Here is a 16,744-nt window from a genome sequence, read left to right as displayed (position 1 = left end):
ACATCATTTTTGTTCCACTTCATTCTCATCACTTCACTCTTTAGTGCTGAATTGCATACCACATATCCTTTGCCTGTAAAATACCTCCCCAAATCATCAAACTATTAGCCAATAGCATGGTTTTCATCTTATCTTCCACTCTGCATTATTCTCTCCATCACTATAATAAATAATAGAGGCTATGTACTTACCCTACTTCACTCCGTTGGCTTATTTAAACCAATTCTTTATCCCTCTTTTAGTTTTCACACTGCTAGCTACTGTTTCCCTTATACATTTCAACAAAAATATGGTAATTGAATTGTGTTCATGAAAGACTAAACTTATTTACATTGTGTTTCAAACTATTACGCATTAGGAGGCCTATCCCGTATATTTAATTAATTTCAGTAATGCGAATTAAGGTCATACAAAATTATAATTAAAATACATCCTACAAAATTTAATTTTTTTTTTTTTAATAACTGATACTGTATTGTAACAAAGATACTGTCAAATTTATCTCTGCTCCCCAGGTTTCAAAGAAACCTTTTCAAATCATTTTAAACACAGCATAGAAAACTTGTTAGAAAAATGTACACATGATTAGCAAATAAGAAAAAATATGGAGTGTAAAAACATCTTAAACTAAATTTTTCATTTTTTTTTTAATATGAAAATATACAATTACTACACTGCGTAGTTCAACGTTTACTAAATAATCATCCACTCAATCAACACCAAGATCTGAAACGGAAGAAAAAAAAATAACTGGATTCGTCCGCTCCAACTGTGAATCTGCCGTGGCTGTTCCGATTCCGTAAGGATGTTTGCATCCCTATGAATCGTTGCACACTTGTCTCAGAATCATTTCCACTTCGCGACAAGTCGCGCCGGTACGAAGTATTTGGTCATCCCTTTGAATCGTTGCACACTTGTTTCCGAATCGCCTCAATTTCGCGACGAGTCGCGCCGGTGCGGAGTACTTGGTCGCCCGCTACTCGCGCGTCGCCTCCCAGCCGCTCACGGAGCCCGTGGCGACGATGTGCTCCCGGATGGCGCGGTCCAGGATCTGGTAGATGTCCCTGCAGCCTTGCAGGGCCGTGCTCATGACCTTGGGCAGGTGGTCCACGTGGAACCGCTGCGTCATCTCCATCAGCGATATCTGCACTCAACGGCAGGTTCAAACAATCGACTTGGTAACCACTTGGTGCAATTTTTGTCTTTAATTGTAGGACTGTGGTATAACTTGACCGGTTCAAGACACATTTAGTAAAAAACTAGGGATGGGCCAGTCGAATCCTCGAATCCCACCGAATCTCCAGTATTAAAAAGACTTGAGATTCAAGGAAATAGATTCTACGAAATATATTGCGTGAAAAGTAAATAGAAATTCAACACTAGCAAAAAATTTACTAGACTTATTTAAGTTTATTTTTGTACTTATTCGAATGCACTTTCCCGAAATATTCTTTTATATTTGAATGTGAAATTTTCTGGAAACTACAAAAATTCTACCTTTTTTTTTTTTTTTTTTTTTTTTTTTTTTAGGTTTTCGCTAAAATTTCTCAACTTTTTTTTTGTAAAACAAAGTTTGGTGCAGTGAACACAGCTTTTTACGTAAATTGATTGAATAATCTGATATTGTATAATGGGTTTGTTGGTATAGGTTAGCGACATTTAAATATGTTAAATTATTAAGAATTACCAACAAGTGCTATGAAGTAGCATTTTTAATTTCGATTTTGGATTCATGGCACACTTTTAAGATTTGGATTCAGGAAAATTGGGATTTGACCCATCACTAGTTAAAATATTAAAACAAATCATTAAAATCAAATTTTTGATAGAGATAAGATAAAAATGATATAAGAGTAACATTAAAAGTTAGGGGGCATTTTTAATTTGCATTAATTTAACAGCATTTTGGAGTTGTATTGTGTGTTGGCACACATTTAGGTGGTATCAATAATAATCATAAAATTTTGACTGGATCTTAACGTCTCATAATACTACCACAGTTAAGTTGATTTAACACTACACATCCAGTGCAACCCTGGTATTAAATGCAGCTGTTATAAGTTAATTTATAACTACCCGAAATTTTCACAACTATTAGTAACTTAAACCTATTTGTATTAGAAATATTTTCAATGGTCACTGTTGCTACAAAATATCAGCATCAAATTCTCCTGCCTTTTTTATTTCCCCCGAAGGAAAAGAATTGTGTATTTTCAGTAAATTTTCATATTATGTAAATTAATTTAACTAAATGTACATGCAGTAGCTTAATGCAATCAATACAGTCAAACCTCATTAATACGAATCCGCTTAGTACGAAATTCCCGTTTTAACGAAGTACTTTCACAGTCCCGTGAAATGAAGTATGTTTTCCAATGTTATTCAGTACGTTTAATACGAAATACGGTTAATATGAAATACGAAGTTGTTCTGATTCCTCAAGTTACTGTTTACATGTATGAGTAAACGGTTAATACGAATTTCACGGGCAAAGTTTAACAAAACATAATCACGTATACACAATTATGTAAACAAACGTTTCTCCAAAGACGTATGTACGTATCGTACAACACAAAATGGTTGAAAAATAAGATGAAAAGCGCAACTCTAGTGGTGATGATCGTAACTAAACTAGCAAAAAAAAATGCAATTTTGTAAACTGAAAACTAAAAGGAAGGTACTCTATAGCTTATTTATATTAGTCGGAAGTGCACATACGAAGTTGAGATATCTATGGTAATAAGTTTCGGTATTTTCTTTTGTGTGCACGTGTACTATAACCTACATTTTACCGTTTTTCTAGTGTAAAATGACTGCAAAACGTAAACGTAATGATCTAACATTGCAAGTAAAGCTTAATAATTATAAAAGAAGTTGACAATGGAGTAAAAACAAAAACTGAAATCGCTAAAGAATTCAATATTCCGCTCTTGTCCTTGTCGACGATACTAAAAAATCGTGAAAAAATTGAATTAGCTTTGACGAGTTCTTGCGAGTTATCTAGAAAAAGACTGCGTGGTCCAAAACACGAAGAAATGGAAGCTACCTTGTTACAGTGGTATCAAGAAATGCGTGCAGCAAACTTGCCAATTTCTGGCCCAATGATACAGAAAAAGGCAGATTACGTAGCATTGAGGTTAGGGATTTCGGACTTTAAGTTCAGCAGTGGTTGGCTACAAAGATTTAAAGATCGCAACAATCTTGTTGGAAAAACTGTATGTGGGGAGTCTGCAGCTGTTGATACGACCAAAGTGAAGGATTGGTTACAGTCTGTTCAGCCAATACTTGATCAGTACGATCAAGATGACATATTTAACATGGATGAGACAGGTATATTTTATAACTTGTTACCAAACAAGACATTGGCTGTAAAAGGTGAAAAGTGCTATGGAGGGAAACACAGCAAAGAACGTGTAACTGCTTTGTTGTGTTGTAACCAAAGCGGCAAAACAAAAATTCCTCCCCTTGTTGTGGGAAAATTCCAAAAACCAAGGTGTTTTAAGAATATAAGCAATCTCCCATGTGACTATGAAGCCAACTCAGCTGCATGGGTAACCATCCCAATTTTCCAGAAATGGTTAATTAAACTTGAAAGACGCATGGCTTGCAAAAACAAGAATATTTTACTGCTGTTAGACAGGTGTTCTGCTCACTCTTCTGCAGGACTTGAGCTGTCGCATGTGAGATTGCTGTACCTCCCAGCCAACACAACAAGTTTCCTGCAACCTTTAGATCAGGGGATCATCCAGAACGTGAAAAAAAACTACAGGACTCATCTCACCTCATTCTTGATTCGTCAGATTGAGTTGAAAAAGGAGGCAAACTTCAAGTGAAATGTTTTGAATGCAATGAAAAATATTGTTATGGCATGGGATGCAGTTACACCTGTTACCATTGCAAATTGCTTCAGGAAAGCTGGTATTGGTGCCAGTGAAGTTCAGGCTCCAGAAGTAGAAGTAGAAGATTGCAATGTGGAAGAATGGGACCATCTTGAGAAACATCTACAGTTTCAGGAACCATTCAGTGAGTTTGTGGGGGTGGATGACGATGTGGCAACAAGTGCAGCACCAGTGGATGATGAACTAATGTGTATCAACAAGGTTCAGTCTTGTGCTGTGCAGGCAAGTGTTGACGAAACTGGAAGTGAAGAAAATGAAGATGATGAAGTGTGTTCATCACTACCGAGTAAGAAGGATGCCAACAGTGCTTTAGCAACATTAGAAAATGTGCTATCAAATATTGATGTTGGTACTGAAACACTTCTGGCCTTTGATAAACTTTGTTCTACAGTAAACAATGCCTATAAAAACAAAATAATGCAAACCAGAATTGACAATTTTTTCAAACAGAAGGTTGAAACAGATAATGTTTGAATCTATTAAGTGCTATGTAATTTTGTATGCAAGATTTTTTTAAGGTTTTTCTTTGTATGGGTTCTTCTGTAGATATTGCATTGAGTTGGTTTTTTAGTGTTTTTAAATAATTTTATGTATGTAGTGAAGCCAGCATATATTACAAACCGAGTATTTTCTTGTTGATTGTAACTATAGTTATATCAATTTTTTTTCTTCTGTCATGATGATTTCCAATAGTTTGGTTGATACAAACTTTGTTACTACAAAGTGCTAAGGTTTGAACAGTTAATGTTTGTATCTATAAAGTGCTATGTAATTTTGTAAGTTTTTTTGAAGCTTTTTGTCTGTATTATGGGTTCTTCTGTAGGTACTGCATTGAAATGTTTTTTTTTAGTGTTTTTAAATAATGTTATGTGTATAGTGGTGCCAGCTTATATTACAGTGTATTTTCTTTGTGGTAATATTACAGGCATTACAAGTTAAATCAATTTTTTTCCCTGTTTTCATGATTTCCAATAGTTTGGTTAATACAAACCCTCGTTATTACAAAGTACTAAAATTTGGACCCTTCAGGTTTGTAATAATGAGGTTTGACTGTATTTTCTTTTTTGAAGTACTGGAATTTTTATAGCCCTTGTAAGTGTCCAACACTAATTTTAATTTGATAAAGTTTGTTTTGAATTGTCTAGCATATACCTGAGGACTTCTATATTTCTAACTCTTTGAAGAAGCAAGAATGAGATGGTAGGGCCATGTCCAGAGAATGGGTAAAAGAGAGGCTGCCTAGGGACATGATGGCGTTGAAGTACTTACGAAGGCCCCGATGCAGACCTACGAGGAAGTGGGAAGTGAAAAATGGAGAGGTGAAATGGTGGAGGGACAGAGGAAGACCTGGCTGCAGGCTGGAAGAAAATGAAGATGACTTTTCCAAAACCTGCAGCAAACGTACTTACTGGTGACAAGATTATGTGGTGAATTGCGATGAAACCAAAATACCACCCGCATGTAACACTGAAATGGAAGTCAATTCACAATATAGCCCCAAAATGCACGTTATATCGTGGTATTAAGTAGCATTTAACCAAAACCTAATTCAAATTATAAAAAAAAACTTTTAATGTCTGAAATTCAAGGGATGTCATTTTCAGATGATAATAAAAAAATTGTACCAAAGTACATGGATCAGAAAAATCATTTTAATTTATTGTGCATTCCTTATTGAACCACTATCAAACCACAAATGCTCACCAATTTATTTTTACTGGTGTGTTATAAAACCAATTTATTGCAAGTTATTTTATCGTAGAACAGCAGGATATCATTTTGGCGGATTAAGTATTACAAAACAGCTTGTATGAAAATAAAAAACAATGTACACCAATATCCTGTATTTTAAAAAACCAAAATTGGACTATGCCAAAAAAAAATCTTTTGTCTTTAGCAATTGCTATTTTGAGGACACTTTTATCTTGCCTGCCATTTTAAAATCAAAATTGGACTATACCAAAAAAAAATCTTTTGTCTTCAGTAATTGCTATTTTGAGGACAACTTTTATCTTGCCTGGCCGGAGAGCGGCATGGCGGCGACGGTGAGGCAGGGGCCCCCCAGCGTCTCCTCCAGGTGGCTCACGTCCACCAAGGGCACGTCCCCGTTGGCCAGGCCGGCCGTGCAGGCGCACATGTACTCTGTCATCGGTATGCCGGCGTCCACCAGCGCCAGGGTGGCGGCGTTCACGCTCGCGCAGTAGTTCCCTCCGTCCGCCTGCAGAACCTGCGCGAGACGCACCTTACAGCCTACATTCGACCATACGGCCCACGCCAGATACAGCCTCGCGTCGTTTCACACGGCCCACCTGAAAAACATTTTAACAAAGAAGTATTATAGGGATTTTCGGGTACGGTTCGAATCCACAGCTACCCGAACCCGGAATCGTCGTACGTACATGGATTCGAACAGTATCGCGGATATTCAAAAATGTTACAAATTTGTTTAGTAGGCTCAAAAATACTAGCAGTGAAAAATCAAATTAGGCTACTACTATTATGTAAGTATTTATAGTATGATGTGCCAAAGAAAGAAACGTAAATTAAATAATTAACACAGTGGCATTAAAAAATTTATTTTCAATCGGTTGCAGTATTCATAAAATATTGTTATTTTTATTTAAAAAAAATACTGCTTTAGCTTGCTTACGTTACCGCTACAACTATGTTATACAGTTAATTATATACTTCAAACTGCACCAAAACATATCAATATAGGCCTAGAAATAAGCTGTCTTTAAGCATTCATGTTTTCATGTAACAGACACTTGTGAAAACCAATTGAATTAGGTAGGCCAAGTAGGGAATATTTTAAACTTGCTTCATGTTTTGGTTTTTCATCGTTTAGTGTGTTTATTATTAATTATGTTTACATAATTATAAACATTTCAATCTCAGTGTAAGAAATTAGAAAACATTATTTTAAATTAATCCGTTATTTTTAATTATTCTGTGCTTAATATTCGGAATCCGATTCATATCTCAAATATTGCCTCGGATTCGAACCGAACTGAAAATCAAGGATTCGCATATCCCTAAAGTATTACTATTAGGGACAAGTTTTATTGGTTTTGTTATTAAGGCAACCTTAATTTTAAGAGGAATTAATTTTTCTAAGGTGACATTTGAATAGCATATACAACCTCTTTTCTCCCAGAAAGCAACACCAGGTGTGCCACCGGACTATTTTTGTATGGAAAGTCAGTGAAACGTGTCAATTCAGATCTGGAGAGATCAAAGAGTTTTGGGATTCCAAAACAGATATATTAAAAAATACATTTAAAAACACATGATAATTTGCATACACTTAAAAAGTAGTAGCCTTGATTTATTAACACGAGCAATATACTTTTTAACATAGTTTCAATGTACAATAAAGCCTCTAATCTGGCATATTGGAGCCACTGCCATTCTGGACTGGCAATTTTTTTCCGTATTATCAAATTTCAACACAGTTTTAATGGGAATAAAAATATATGTATTTGCACCCGCCCCTTTGAGTAATGCCCTAATACTTTCCAGGAAAAAAACAGGGATAGTTAAATATTTTTTTTTTATTAGAGTAAGGCACTATTGCAGTCAAATTCAATGCGCAATGAAATAAAAGCGCTACTTCGAATCATGCTGTAGTATATTGATGCTGTTACTTCAATACTGTACAAATGGTACGAAGTTATTTTAAGGGGTGGGTGTATACAGTACAATGATTTTTAAAACAAGTTATAAGAAGCTATTCTATGAAATAAAAAAGTCTCGTAATATGTTGTGTCTGTGATTCGGATCTATTCAAAATATCTTCCACCCAAATCCAACCGAAAAAAATTTTTAATGCAAATGACCCGTTCGGCACCAGATTACGGAATGTGTAGAACCAAATGAATGCTGGATTTAAAGAGAGTCGACTGTTCTTTCTTATTCCCCCTCCCCACGCCCTCCAAAAGATAAGAGGTGCAGTGCGCACCTCGATGAACACGTCGATCTGCGAGCGGGGGTAGAGCTCCCGCTTGACGGCCGCCTCCAGGGCCTGCCGCAGGTGCATCGAGATCTCCTGGGACTTGCGGTCCCCGCGGGGCCGGTGCTTGCGCTCGCCCGTGCTGAACGTCGCCATGCTGTACTGGCAGTTGACCAGCGCCTTGTCGTACAGCGTCTTGGTCTTGCTGCCTCTGATCTGGAAACAGTTCGTATATGATTCCCGTTCACGTGCACACTGGATTGGCAATTTTTTTTTCCGTATTATCAAATTTCAAAACAGTTTTAATGGGAATAAAAAAATATATATTTGCACCCACCCCTTTGAGTAATGCCTTAATTCTTTCCAGGAAAAACACAGGGATAGTTAAATATTTTTTTTTCCCCCATAAGAGTAAGACACTAATGCAGTCAAATTCAATGCGCAATGAAATAAAAGCGCTACTTCGAATCATGCTGTAGTATATTGATGCTGTTACTTCAAAACTGTACAAATGGTACGAAGTTATTTTAAGAGGTGGGTGTACACAGTCAAATTCAATGCGCAATGAAATAAAGTCACAAATACACACTTTTGCAAGTCATATTTGAAAAACCCACCCTCTCCTGCCACTTTGGATTATTGCACTTTAAAGCAATTTTATTTTGTATGAGAGGAAAATCTACAGACATTCCACAATATAAGCATTTCTGTTTTTGCTATTTAGCTTCCTGTTAAGCAAGCCAAGAAACAAAGATAACAAATCCATCAGCCTGCAAATTTGTATGCCAAGTTTTGGGCAACTTACGTACAGAGAAAAGAGGCAGGTTTCTGACTAGTTGAAATTAAGAAACGCTATTTACCGGTAAATAGAGGAGTGTTTAAAGGTATTTTCAAAATTTTATTATTTTATTAACAGAAAAGCTGCAATGTGAGAAAATTAACTATAGTTGGTTAGGTTAGCTAGAATAAAAATACTGTGAAATCATGTGGAAGGTTATGTTCGGATAGCTGTACATCTTGAATTGGTAATTCCTAACTTACGGTAATATCTCACAACCAATTAAGAATTATTCAACGCTGTTTTCAGGGCCAAAAAGGAGTGTAACACAGAAAAAAAAGTATTTAAAAAATTTTATTCTCGGAAAAGTCGCGACGTAAGAAATTTACTGTATAAGAATTTTTAATGGAAAACTAATAAAGCTATAAAATGCATGTATCTGGAATTAATTTTATGCTCATTAAACTCATAATAAAAATTATAATGAGACTTATTTTGCCCCACTACCTGTTGGTCAGTCCTACTGCATTGTTATGCTGATTTCCACAACCTGTGTTTCTAATACTCAAGAATAAATGTAATTGTCAGCAGTATCAAATACTTAAAAATATATTGCTACAATCTTTATTTAACAATTTTAAGGTCCAACGTTGTTTGGTAACTTACAAAGATTAAGAATGCTCTCACTAATGAGTACATAACCTCTTCAATACGCCGACAACCTACCTCATGTGGACCATACACAGCTGCCAAAACTTTGGTATTCCCTTGCTCTAAATAAGCACTTCCATCTGGCTGCGAGAAAACGCCGAGTTTACACCGCACTTGGCGTAATTCATTTGATCTCCTGCCATCCGACCTCAAGCCCTGATCTGAAAGCAAATCATTCCCCGCCATGTTCTGTTGTCAAAACACAACCATAGAGTGTGACACAAAGAATTGATGCGACAACTGTGCGCGCTTGAATTTTTTTTTTTTTTTTTTACAGAATACAACTATAATTCGATTAATGATGTCATTTGCTTTTTTTTTTTGCCTTTTTTTTATGTTCAATTTTCTGGAATCTAAATTGCTAGGACCAAAATTTTTAAGAGGCACACCATATTTGTCAGTTATGAATTTTAAAAATTGTAGTAGCCGCTATTATGTTTTGAGATCTGAAAATATTTCGTTTTGACGTCGTACCTGTCACGAGGCTTCAAATCCTGTCCCTACCCCACCACCAGTAGTTACCACTTACTGCGGAAAACACCTGCCTGCTACATATAGTGGTCATAAAGCATTTTCTTATTGGATAAAGTGAGGCAACTAAATTAGCTTTAAGAAATTTATGTGACAACCACCAGTGGCGTAGCCAGGATTTGTGTATGGAGGGTGTTAAGAAGCAGCCCTCCCTTTCCCCCCCCCCCCCCCCCCCGAATTAAAGCGGTGGGTCCGGGGGTCCTCCCCCGGGAAAATTTTGATTTTAAGGTGTAAAATAGTGCTATTTTAGCAGTTTTCGGTACTTAAATTTAAATATTGTAATGGTAAAATTTTTATTAATTTTAATATGAAATTTGTTTGAGTGATGAATAAGAAATTAATTAAAGATTTGGTGCTAAGGGGGGGGGGGGGGTTGAACCCCTAAACCCCCCCCCCCCCCCTGGCTACGCCCCTGACAACCACAGATTTGGTCTTTTCACAAATAAAAAAATATTAAATTCCAAATATGATCGGAACTTGAGACAATTGTACAAAGCTTCTAAGAGACTATTTTTATTTCACACAACTTTTAGTTTGTTACATGGACGGACTTAAATACATTTTTTGGTTTCTGTCAAGGGTCTAGTTTTAAGTTTTCATTGTACTGTTTCTTCTCTTCTCTAGTTTTTAAATTCCATCTGGAAGCCGGGTGGGTGGTGGGTGTAGTCGCATTCACCATAAAGGGCGCTCGCACTCCTCGTCACAAAATACATATGTATCCAGAACTGGAAAACACCAAGGCATACTTTAGGTCAAAGGTCTAAATTCCCCGACATGGTAGACTCATATTTTACCCTGACCAACTCTCCATCCAGACCATAGAGGTACTCTTTTTCAACCTAAGCTATCAATGCATGCCTGTCGCACCTTTAATGTCTATGGCCAAGGTATGTCTTGTGTCTGCAGGATCTACCTGGGGCCCAACTATATTAGCTTTATTTTAGTTTAAGTTAGGTTATGAAAAAAGTGGCCATTTCGAGAAAATTATTTTTCATGTGCTTCTCATAAAAAATATATATATAACGTATAGCAACAGTGTAATGCCAACCATCGGCGAGCCATCTGGTTGCACAGGCCGTTATGCCTCATCGGCACCTCAGCAATGTGTATGCAACGAACGCGCCCCAGCGCAATGAACGTTATTCACATTCGGATAATGACACGTACCGCCTACAGGTTCGGACTGTTTTAGACGGGCCTATATCCTCCCAAATAGTGTTCAGCTTTCGAGTATCAAAGAACGGATTCTTTACATAGCGAACAAATCAAATGCTTTCGTCCATTAAAAAATTCGTTTAATTTGAGCCGAGTCGTTCACGAACGACTCATTACTATTCCTAACTCCGTTGTCTAAAGTTAGACCAAAAATTGGTTAGAAGTTGCCGAGCTCGCTAAGCTTTTGACGGATGGACGCAGTGGTACGGATGGTTAAAATTATAAATGATGACATCTAGGTAGCGAAAAGGTCCGCCAAGAAAACATTACGAAATACGCAATGACTAGCACAATCACAATTGCTTGCTTCCACTTCAACCTGGAAAAAAAAGACGAAGTAGTATTGAATATGATGCAATTTTCTTATCTTCTGAACACATTCTAATTGTCTTTGATTTCAATTACCGATTAAGTTCAATTGCGTTTAGCGCTGCCTTTTCTGCAGTTTTGAAAGGCTGTTTTATAAACTGTTGTAATTAGTTTATTTTTATGAAACAAATCTCCCGTTATGATTGTGCGAATTCAATTGAAAGCCTGCCCGCGATGCACGATCTTCAGCTGTTCGGTCTTGTGGGGAAGCCTTCTTTTCACAGACGAGAGAGCCAAAACCCGAAGTTCCCCGAAGTTCATGTTTTTTTTCCGTATCTTTAATGTAGCTATCCTAACCAAATCAACCGTCCACAATGTTTTAAAGTATTTATAATGTAGCTAACCTAACCTAATTGACAATTAGTATCCTTTTATCAACACCGCCATACAGGGGCGTAGGAACCAGGTGGGGGGGGGGGCAGGGGGGACGTGTCCCCTTGAACTTTTTGGGTGGAGGCAGTGGGGGATCCAGGATTTTGGTTTGGGAGGGGCTTGACCCAGCTGAGGCTAGGCTTTATCAAGGCAAACACTAAAACAATAGTGGACCCAGATGCTTTTGGAGGGGGCTTGAGCCCCTTAGCCCCCCCTCTGGATCCGCTACTGGGTGGAGGGTACTGTCACCCCCCCAACTTTCTAGACCATGATATATTTATTTTATAATATTATTCTGCCCACTTTATTTGTAATTTCTTCACTCATCAAATTTTATCTTAAGGAAACAATAATAATTTTAACATCGATGTATCCAATGGTCAGATACAAAACCTGCTTAAAAAGCGCTATTTTGCACTTTTAAAATCAAAATTTTCCGGTACCCCCCGTCTTAGTAAGAAGGGAATGGGTTTACATGACATCAAAATCATTATTTGTCTCCCCCCCCCCAACTTTATGAACACAGCTACGCCAATGCCACCATATTGTTTACAATGAACAAAACAAAAAACCGAAGATGCACGATCGGGCGTTTGGCTCTCTCGTCTGTGAAACTAAGGCTTCCCGTGTGTTTGTGTTATCTTCTGTCCTTCTCCAAGGCACGTGGGTGATGTAAGATGTGATGTAAACAAAGCGATCAGCTGACGTACCGATGGCTGTTTGTTGCGCTTGTTTACGCAGGGCGGGCCGAGATAAGAGGCCTGCAAGGCTACACCGCCGGCTGGCAGCATCTGCCAGGCAGTTGCGCGACACCAGGTACGCGAGGCGGACATGACGGCGACGACGACGACGACGAGCGGCAAGTTTCAGTTCGCCATCGACAGGGGCGGCACCTTCACGGACATCTTCGCGAGATGTCCGGGCGGCAAGATCCGAGTGATGAAGCTGCTGTCCGTGGATCCGGCGAACTACCCGGACGCCCCCAGGGAGGGCATTCGGCGAATCCTGGAGCAGGTATGCTTACCTATTTATTTCCTACAGTCTCGTAGCCATGTACAAATTAAATTAGACACTTTATTTATTTTTCCAAACAGTCTGCACAAACTTTATTTTAATGTAACTCTAAAAATTTTTGGACGTAACAATTAATTTTTTTTTTTGAAACTGCGACAAGTTGTATACTTCAGTGCGTAAACATGCATGTACAGATTATAAAGCTTGAAAAAAGGGTTGAGAAGGAGTACAAATACACGAAAGGTATGAGGGGATGCTTCCTCCCCCCTACCCCGGAAATACTAAAAAAATCTATAAAATCTATCACGCTCACCAAAAAAAGGAAAGAAATTGAAAGCAAAACAGTGGGCCCACAGTGAAATTATATTTTTCATACACTCCTAATGGCGAGGTTTAATGTTAACAAACCAATGAATTTTTTTAAAATGTTTTTCCTAGAAAATGTATTTTAGCTATTGGATATTGTATTATGGGTGGGGGAGGGGGGGAGGGAGAGGGTATTTCAGTTTGAAGACTGCGTACCATTAGCTCTTACCTAACCTCTTACTGTAAATGTGATTTTTCCAGATCAAGGAACATCAGTATAATTTTAAATTAACAGAAATACCAAAGAAAAATAATATAGTGTCACATCGGAAAGGAGGGGGGGGGGGGGGAAATGGGAGTTTATATCCCCTTATATTCCACCCCCCCCCCCCCCCAAAAAAAAAACTTCTAAAAAATATCATTCCCATAAAAAAATGGAAGGAATTTTAAAGCAAACAGCAAGAAAAATTAGTTATATCACCACACTCCCCCAATCCCCACTAAAATGAAATTAAGCATACACACTCCTGCGAAAAAAAATCAGTTTATTTTTATTCTCTCCCCCCCCCCCTCCCCAATTGTTCAAATTGTGGACTATCAGTGGTAATCTTCACAGAACTTATTTCTTTCTTCCCTTCTGACCCCTCTTGAAATTATACACCATTGTGAGGTAAATCACTTTCATTCTGTAGATATATGATTATAAGCAATACCCCATATACTCTCTGAGGTAGCATTGCGGTCTAATCATATTCAGATTACATTTTTGAACTTTTAAGAGATGAAGAAGTGGCCGTTGCCTGAATTTCTTTGGTGGTATCCGTCGGTCTTACGTATTTCATTTTCCTTACTGCAGTGGCAATACTGACTGCGAAGTAATGTGTTTGATTAAGATACGGTAAGTTGATGTAAATCAGTAGAGAATTTGTATGCAGGGGGGAAGGGGTCAGCTTTGCTCCATCTCCCCTCTTCTGATGAGGAATAAATAGAATATATGTAAGCAACACATTTATAAAGAAATTATTATGCCTAAAAAATATACTTAAAAGACATATAATCACAATAATAGACTGTGATTTTTTAGAAGTCATAAAACCCACCTCTCCTTTTAAAAATAGTTGAATTTTGAGTTGTATTAATGGGTATATGGCTCCAAACTCTATTTTGATTCATGTTAAAGAGATGTAGTGATTTGGTGCACAAATAACAACCAAAACTTTTATGTAAAACACACTTTTTAAATTTAAAAAAAAAAAAAAAAAAACCTGGCAAAATTTATTTCAGCAAAAATACCTAATTAAATTTAGATTTCGAACTAGAAATAAAATTGGATACAAAATTTTGTAATTATATGGTAGGTATTTAAACAGACCTATTTTTGTACTTTTTTTTTAAATATATAAGCAGCATCTTGGCCTTTTTTTTTTTTTTTAATTTTATTAAAGAATTCTAAAAGTATGTAAATTTTTTTGTTAAAATTTTACCTTTCATTTACTTTTTCTTTCTCAATAAGAAAGTAATAGTTGTACATCATCAAAATCACTAAGCACAAAAAAAAATTCATGTGGCCAATAGAGCATTAGCTTAGCGAAAATTATGGTAGGGTTCAAACCAATTTGAAGAATTATAACTACAAAAGGAATTTTATTTTTTTAAAACTGAACAGGCACTTACATATTATTCAGTCAGTAAATTAGTAGCCCTGTATGAATCTTTGACTAAGAGAATTTAATCAAATTGTTAGTTTTTTGTGTATTGTGTATGTTTCGCACAAATAAATTTGGTTACTTATAAAAGAAATTCAAGTGTGGCACTAAGATTCACTTTTTATGAATGCTCAATATTAATATTATACATAGTTGGTTATTGCTTTTATTAAATGTGTTACCTATATATAGGGCCAAATTGGTTAGTAACTTAATCAGTTCAAACTTTACATATCGTCGGTCTAATTAGCAAACCTCGTAACTCCTTGAAGACAAATTTTACAAGAGAAGCAAAAAACTGAATAACTTTTTTGTTTGTACTAAATATGTGTTTAATTCATCACATAATAGTTAAAACACCTCCTGACGTTTGTCAATAAACTCAGTGTCAGATTTTAATTATCAAACCTTTTTTTAATGGAGTTACGAGGTTTTACAATCATAAATTCAAACTAAATATGGAGATACGAGGTTTGATAAGATATAAATCTTCTTATTGGCATAAACTTAATATTGATATTAGAACAATTTTGAGATGAATAATTATAGCAACAAATTTATTGGTGTATTATAAAAAAGTATCTCTAACAATACAAGGGTTATTTCCGATATTGAACAGTAAGGACAGTATACAATACACAACAGCAATATTGTATAGTACATAAAATCAACATTGACTATGAATTCGTTTGAAATAACATCAAGATAAAACTAGCTTTTAAATACTGATAAATGAGGCAATAAATATTGCTCCAACAAATTTGGAAAAGAAAAAAAAAATTATCCCTCAGAAAATCACTGCTTCAGTTTTTAAAAGGAAGGCTATCATAAAATAAGTGATAGTCTGATTCCATAGTTGTTTTCAGGGACTGCAAATGGTCGTATTTAGATTTATTTATCTTCAGCCTCTTAGTGTACAGTGCTGGAAAACTATCAAATGGCTTAGCAGTAATGTTTTTTGCGAATAGGCAAGTTCTTCCACTCTTCTGTGAAACCCAACTTGTAGGAAATAACCCCATCTGAAGTGTACTTCAAGGCTCTGATGTCGGTAACACATGGATCCCCAGCTATTCTGCTTGGTCTGATAGAGCTATACACTTGAGCATGATCAAATCTTAATAAAAAAATCTGTGAGTCAAATAATGAACTTCATATGGACTTGGATTTCTGTGTGCTTCCCTGCAAGTTGCGATATAGTCAGCTGGAACATTAATCTTCTTGTTTTTAAGCTTATTTTCTATCTTCGAGTGCATGGAGTCTGCCTCCATTTGTTTGTGTCCGACCTCCAGAAACCTTTACTCTATCGTTACACACTTTGTCACCGATATCTGTAAGAGTGCATTGGCGAGAGTCATATTTCTGTTCTGATAGCAGCAACCATCACTATACAGTATCAATTTGTCGGCATCGTTCCTCAAATGTAGTTGCGACAAGATGAAGTTGCAAATTATTGTAGCAAACTCATTTGAACCAAGGCCCCTCTCAGTCTCGTTCCACAGATAACAGAAGCCATCTTTGGCTTTCAAATTGAAAACAGTAAAAGAAAACAATGGAAGTGCCAATATCGTAAAGAATGTATGATGTTCTACAAGGGGTACTCATGAGATCCATGCCGAAATCATTCTTGGCTCTTGACATTCTGAAAGGAAGAATGGATAGCTAAATCGTATAAAATAGTTTAGACATTACCTCCAAAAACATTTTATATTATGGCCTGTATTACAAAAGTTTGAATAGTATAATTTATTGTAATAAGTGTTTTGTATGCATAAATAACCGATGGACAATAGTTAAAGTGTGAGATAATAATAAAATGTACCTGCTCCATATGTACAAACAATATCGAAACAACTAAAATAATATTTTAAAAACATTTAATAGACAGTGCAAC

General features: G+C 36.5%; 2 protein-coding genes across 3 annotated transcripts in view; one reads left to right on the top strand and one right to left on the bottom strand.

Annotated features, from left to right (window-relative positions):
- Positions 1-632: 632 nt before the first annotated feature.
- Positions 633-9,557, bottom strand: LOC134539590 (exosome complex component RRP41). The gene is made up of 4 exons (XM_063381756.1): positions 9,356-9,557; positions 7,861-8,067; positions 5,917-6,126; positions 633-1,144 (listed from the first exon to the last, which is right to left on the bottom strand). Exons 1-4 carry the CDS (start codon positions 9,524-9,526, stop codon positions 977-979), a joined length of 756 nt encoding a protein of 251 aa, XP_063237826.1. The 5' UTR covers positions 9,527-9,557; the 3' UTR covers positions 633-976.
- Positions 9,558-12,425: 2,868 nt separating this feature from the next.
- The window catches only part of LOC134539250 (5-oxoprolinase), a 94,888-nt gene continuing 90,569 nt past the window's right edge, over positions 12,426-16,744 (top strand). Inside the window, exons 1-2 of one of the 2 annotated variants that reach the window (XM_063381065.1) lie at positions 12,426-12,486; positions 12,569-12,841. In XM_063381065.1, coding sequence (XP_063237135.1) covers positions 12,659-12,841 — 183 coding nt within the window. In that variant the 5' untranslated portion in view covers positions 12,426-12,486; positions 12,569-12,658. Of the gene's footprint in view, positions 12,842-16,744 lie in introns of both variants that reach the window. The other variant, XM_063381064.1, reaches the window with a different exon arrangement.

The sequence above is a fragment of the Bacillus rossius genome, chromosome 15, assembly GCF_032445375.1.
Source record: "Bacillus rossius redtenbacheri isolate Brsri chromosome 15, Brsri_v3, whole genome shotgun sequence".
NCBI classification, from domain to species: domain Eukaryota; kingdom Metazoa; phylum Arthropoda; class Insecta; order Phasmatodea; family Bacillidae; genus Bacillus; species Bacillus rossius.
This window is presented reverse-complemented; position numbering and strand designations above follow the sequence as displayed.

Excerpts from the sequence above, each read along its gene's own strand:
- LOC134539590 (XM_063381756.1), bottom strand. The coding sequence starts at position 9,526 with ATGGCGGGGAATGATTTGCTTTCAGATCAGGGCTTGAGGTCGGATGGC. Across the intron at positions 6,127-7,860 it reads AGATCGACGTGTTCATCGAG|GTTCTGCAGGCGGACGGAGG; the intron begins GTGCGCACTGCA and ends CGTCTCGCGCAG. Across the intron at positions 1,145-5,916 it reads CCATGCCGCTCTCCGGCCAG|ATATCGCTGATGGAGATGAC; the intron begins GCAAGATAAAAG and ends CGTTGAGTGCAG.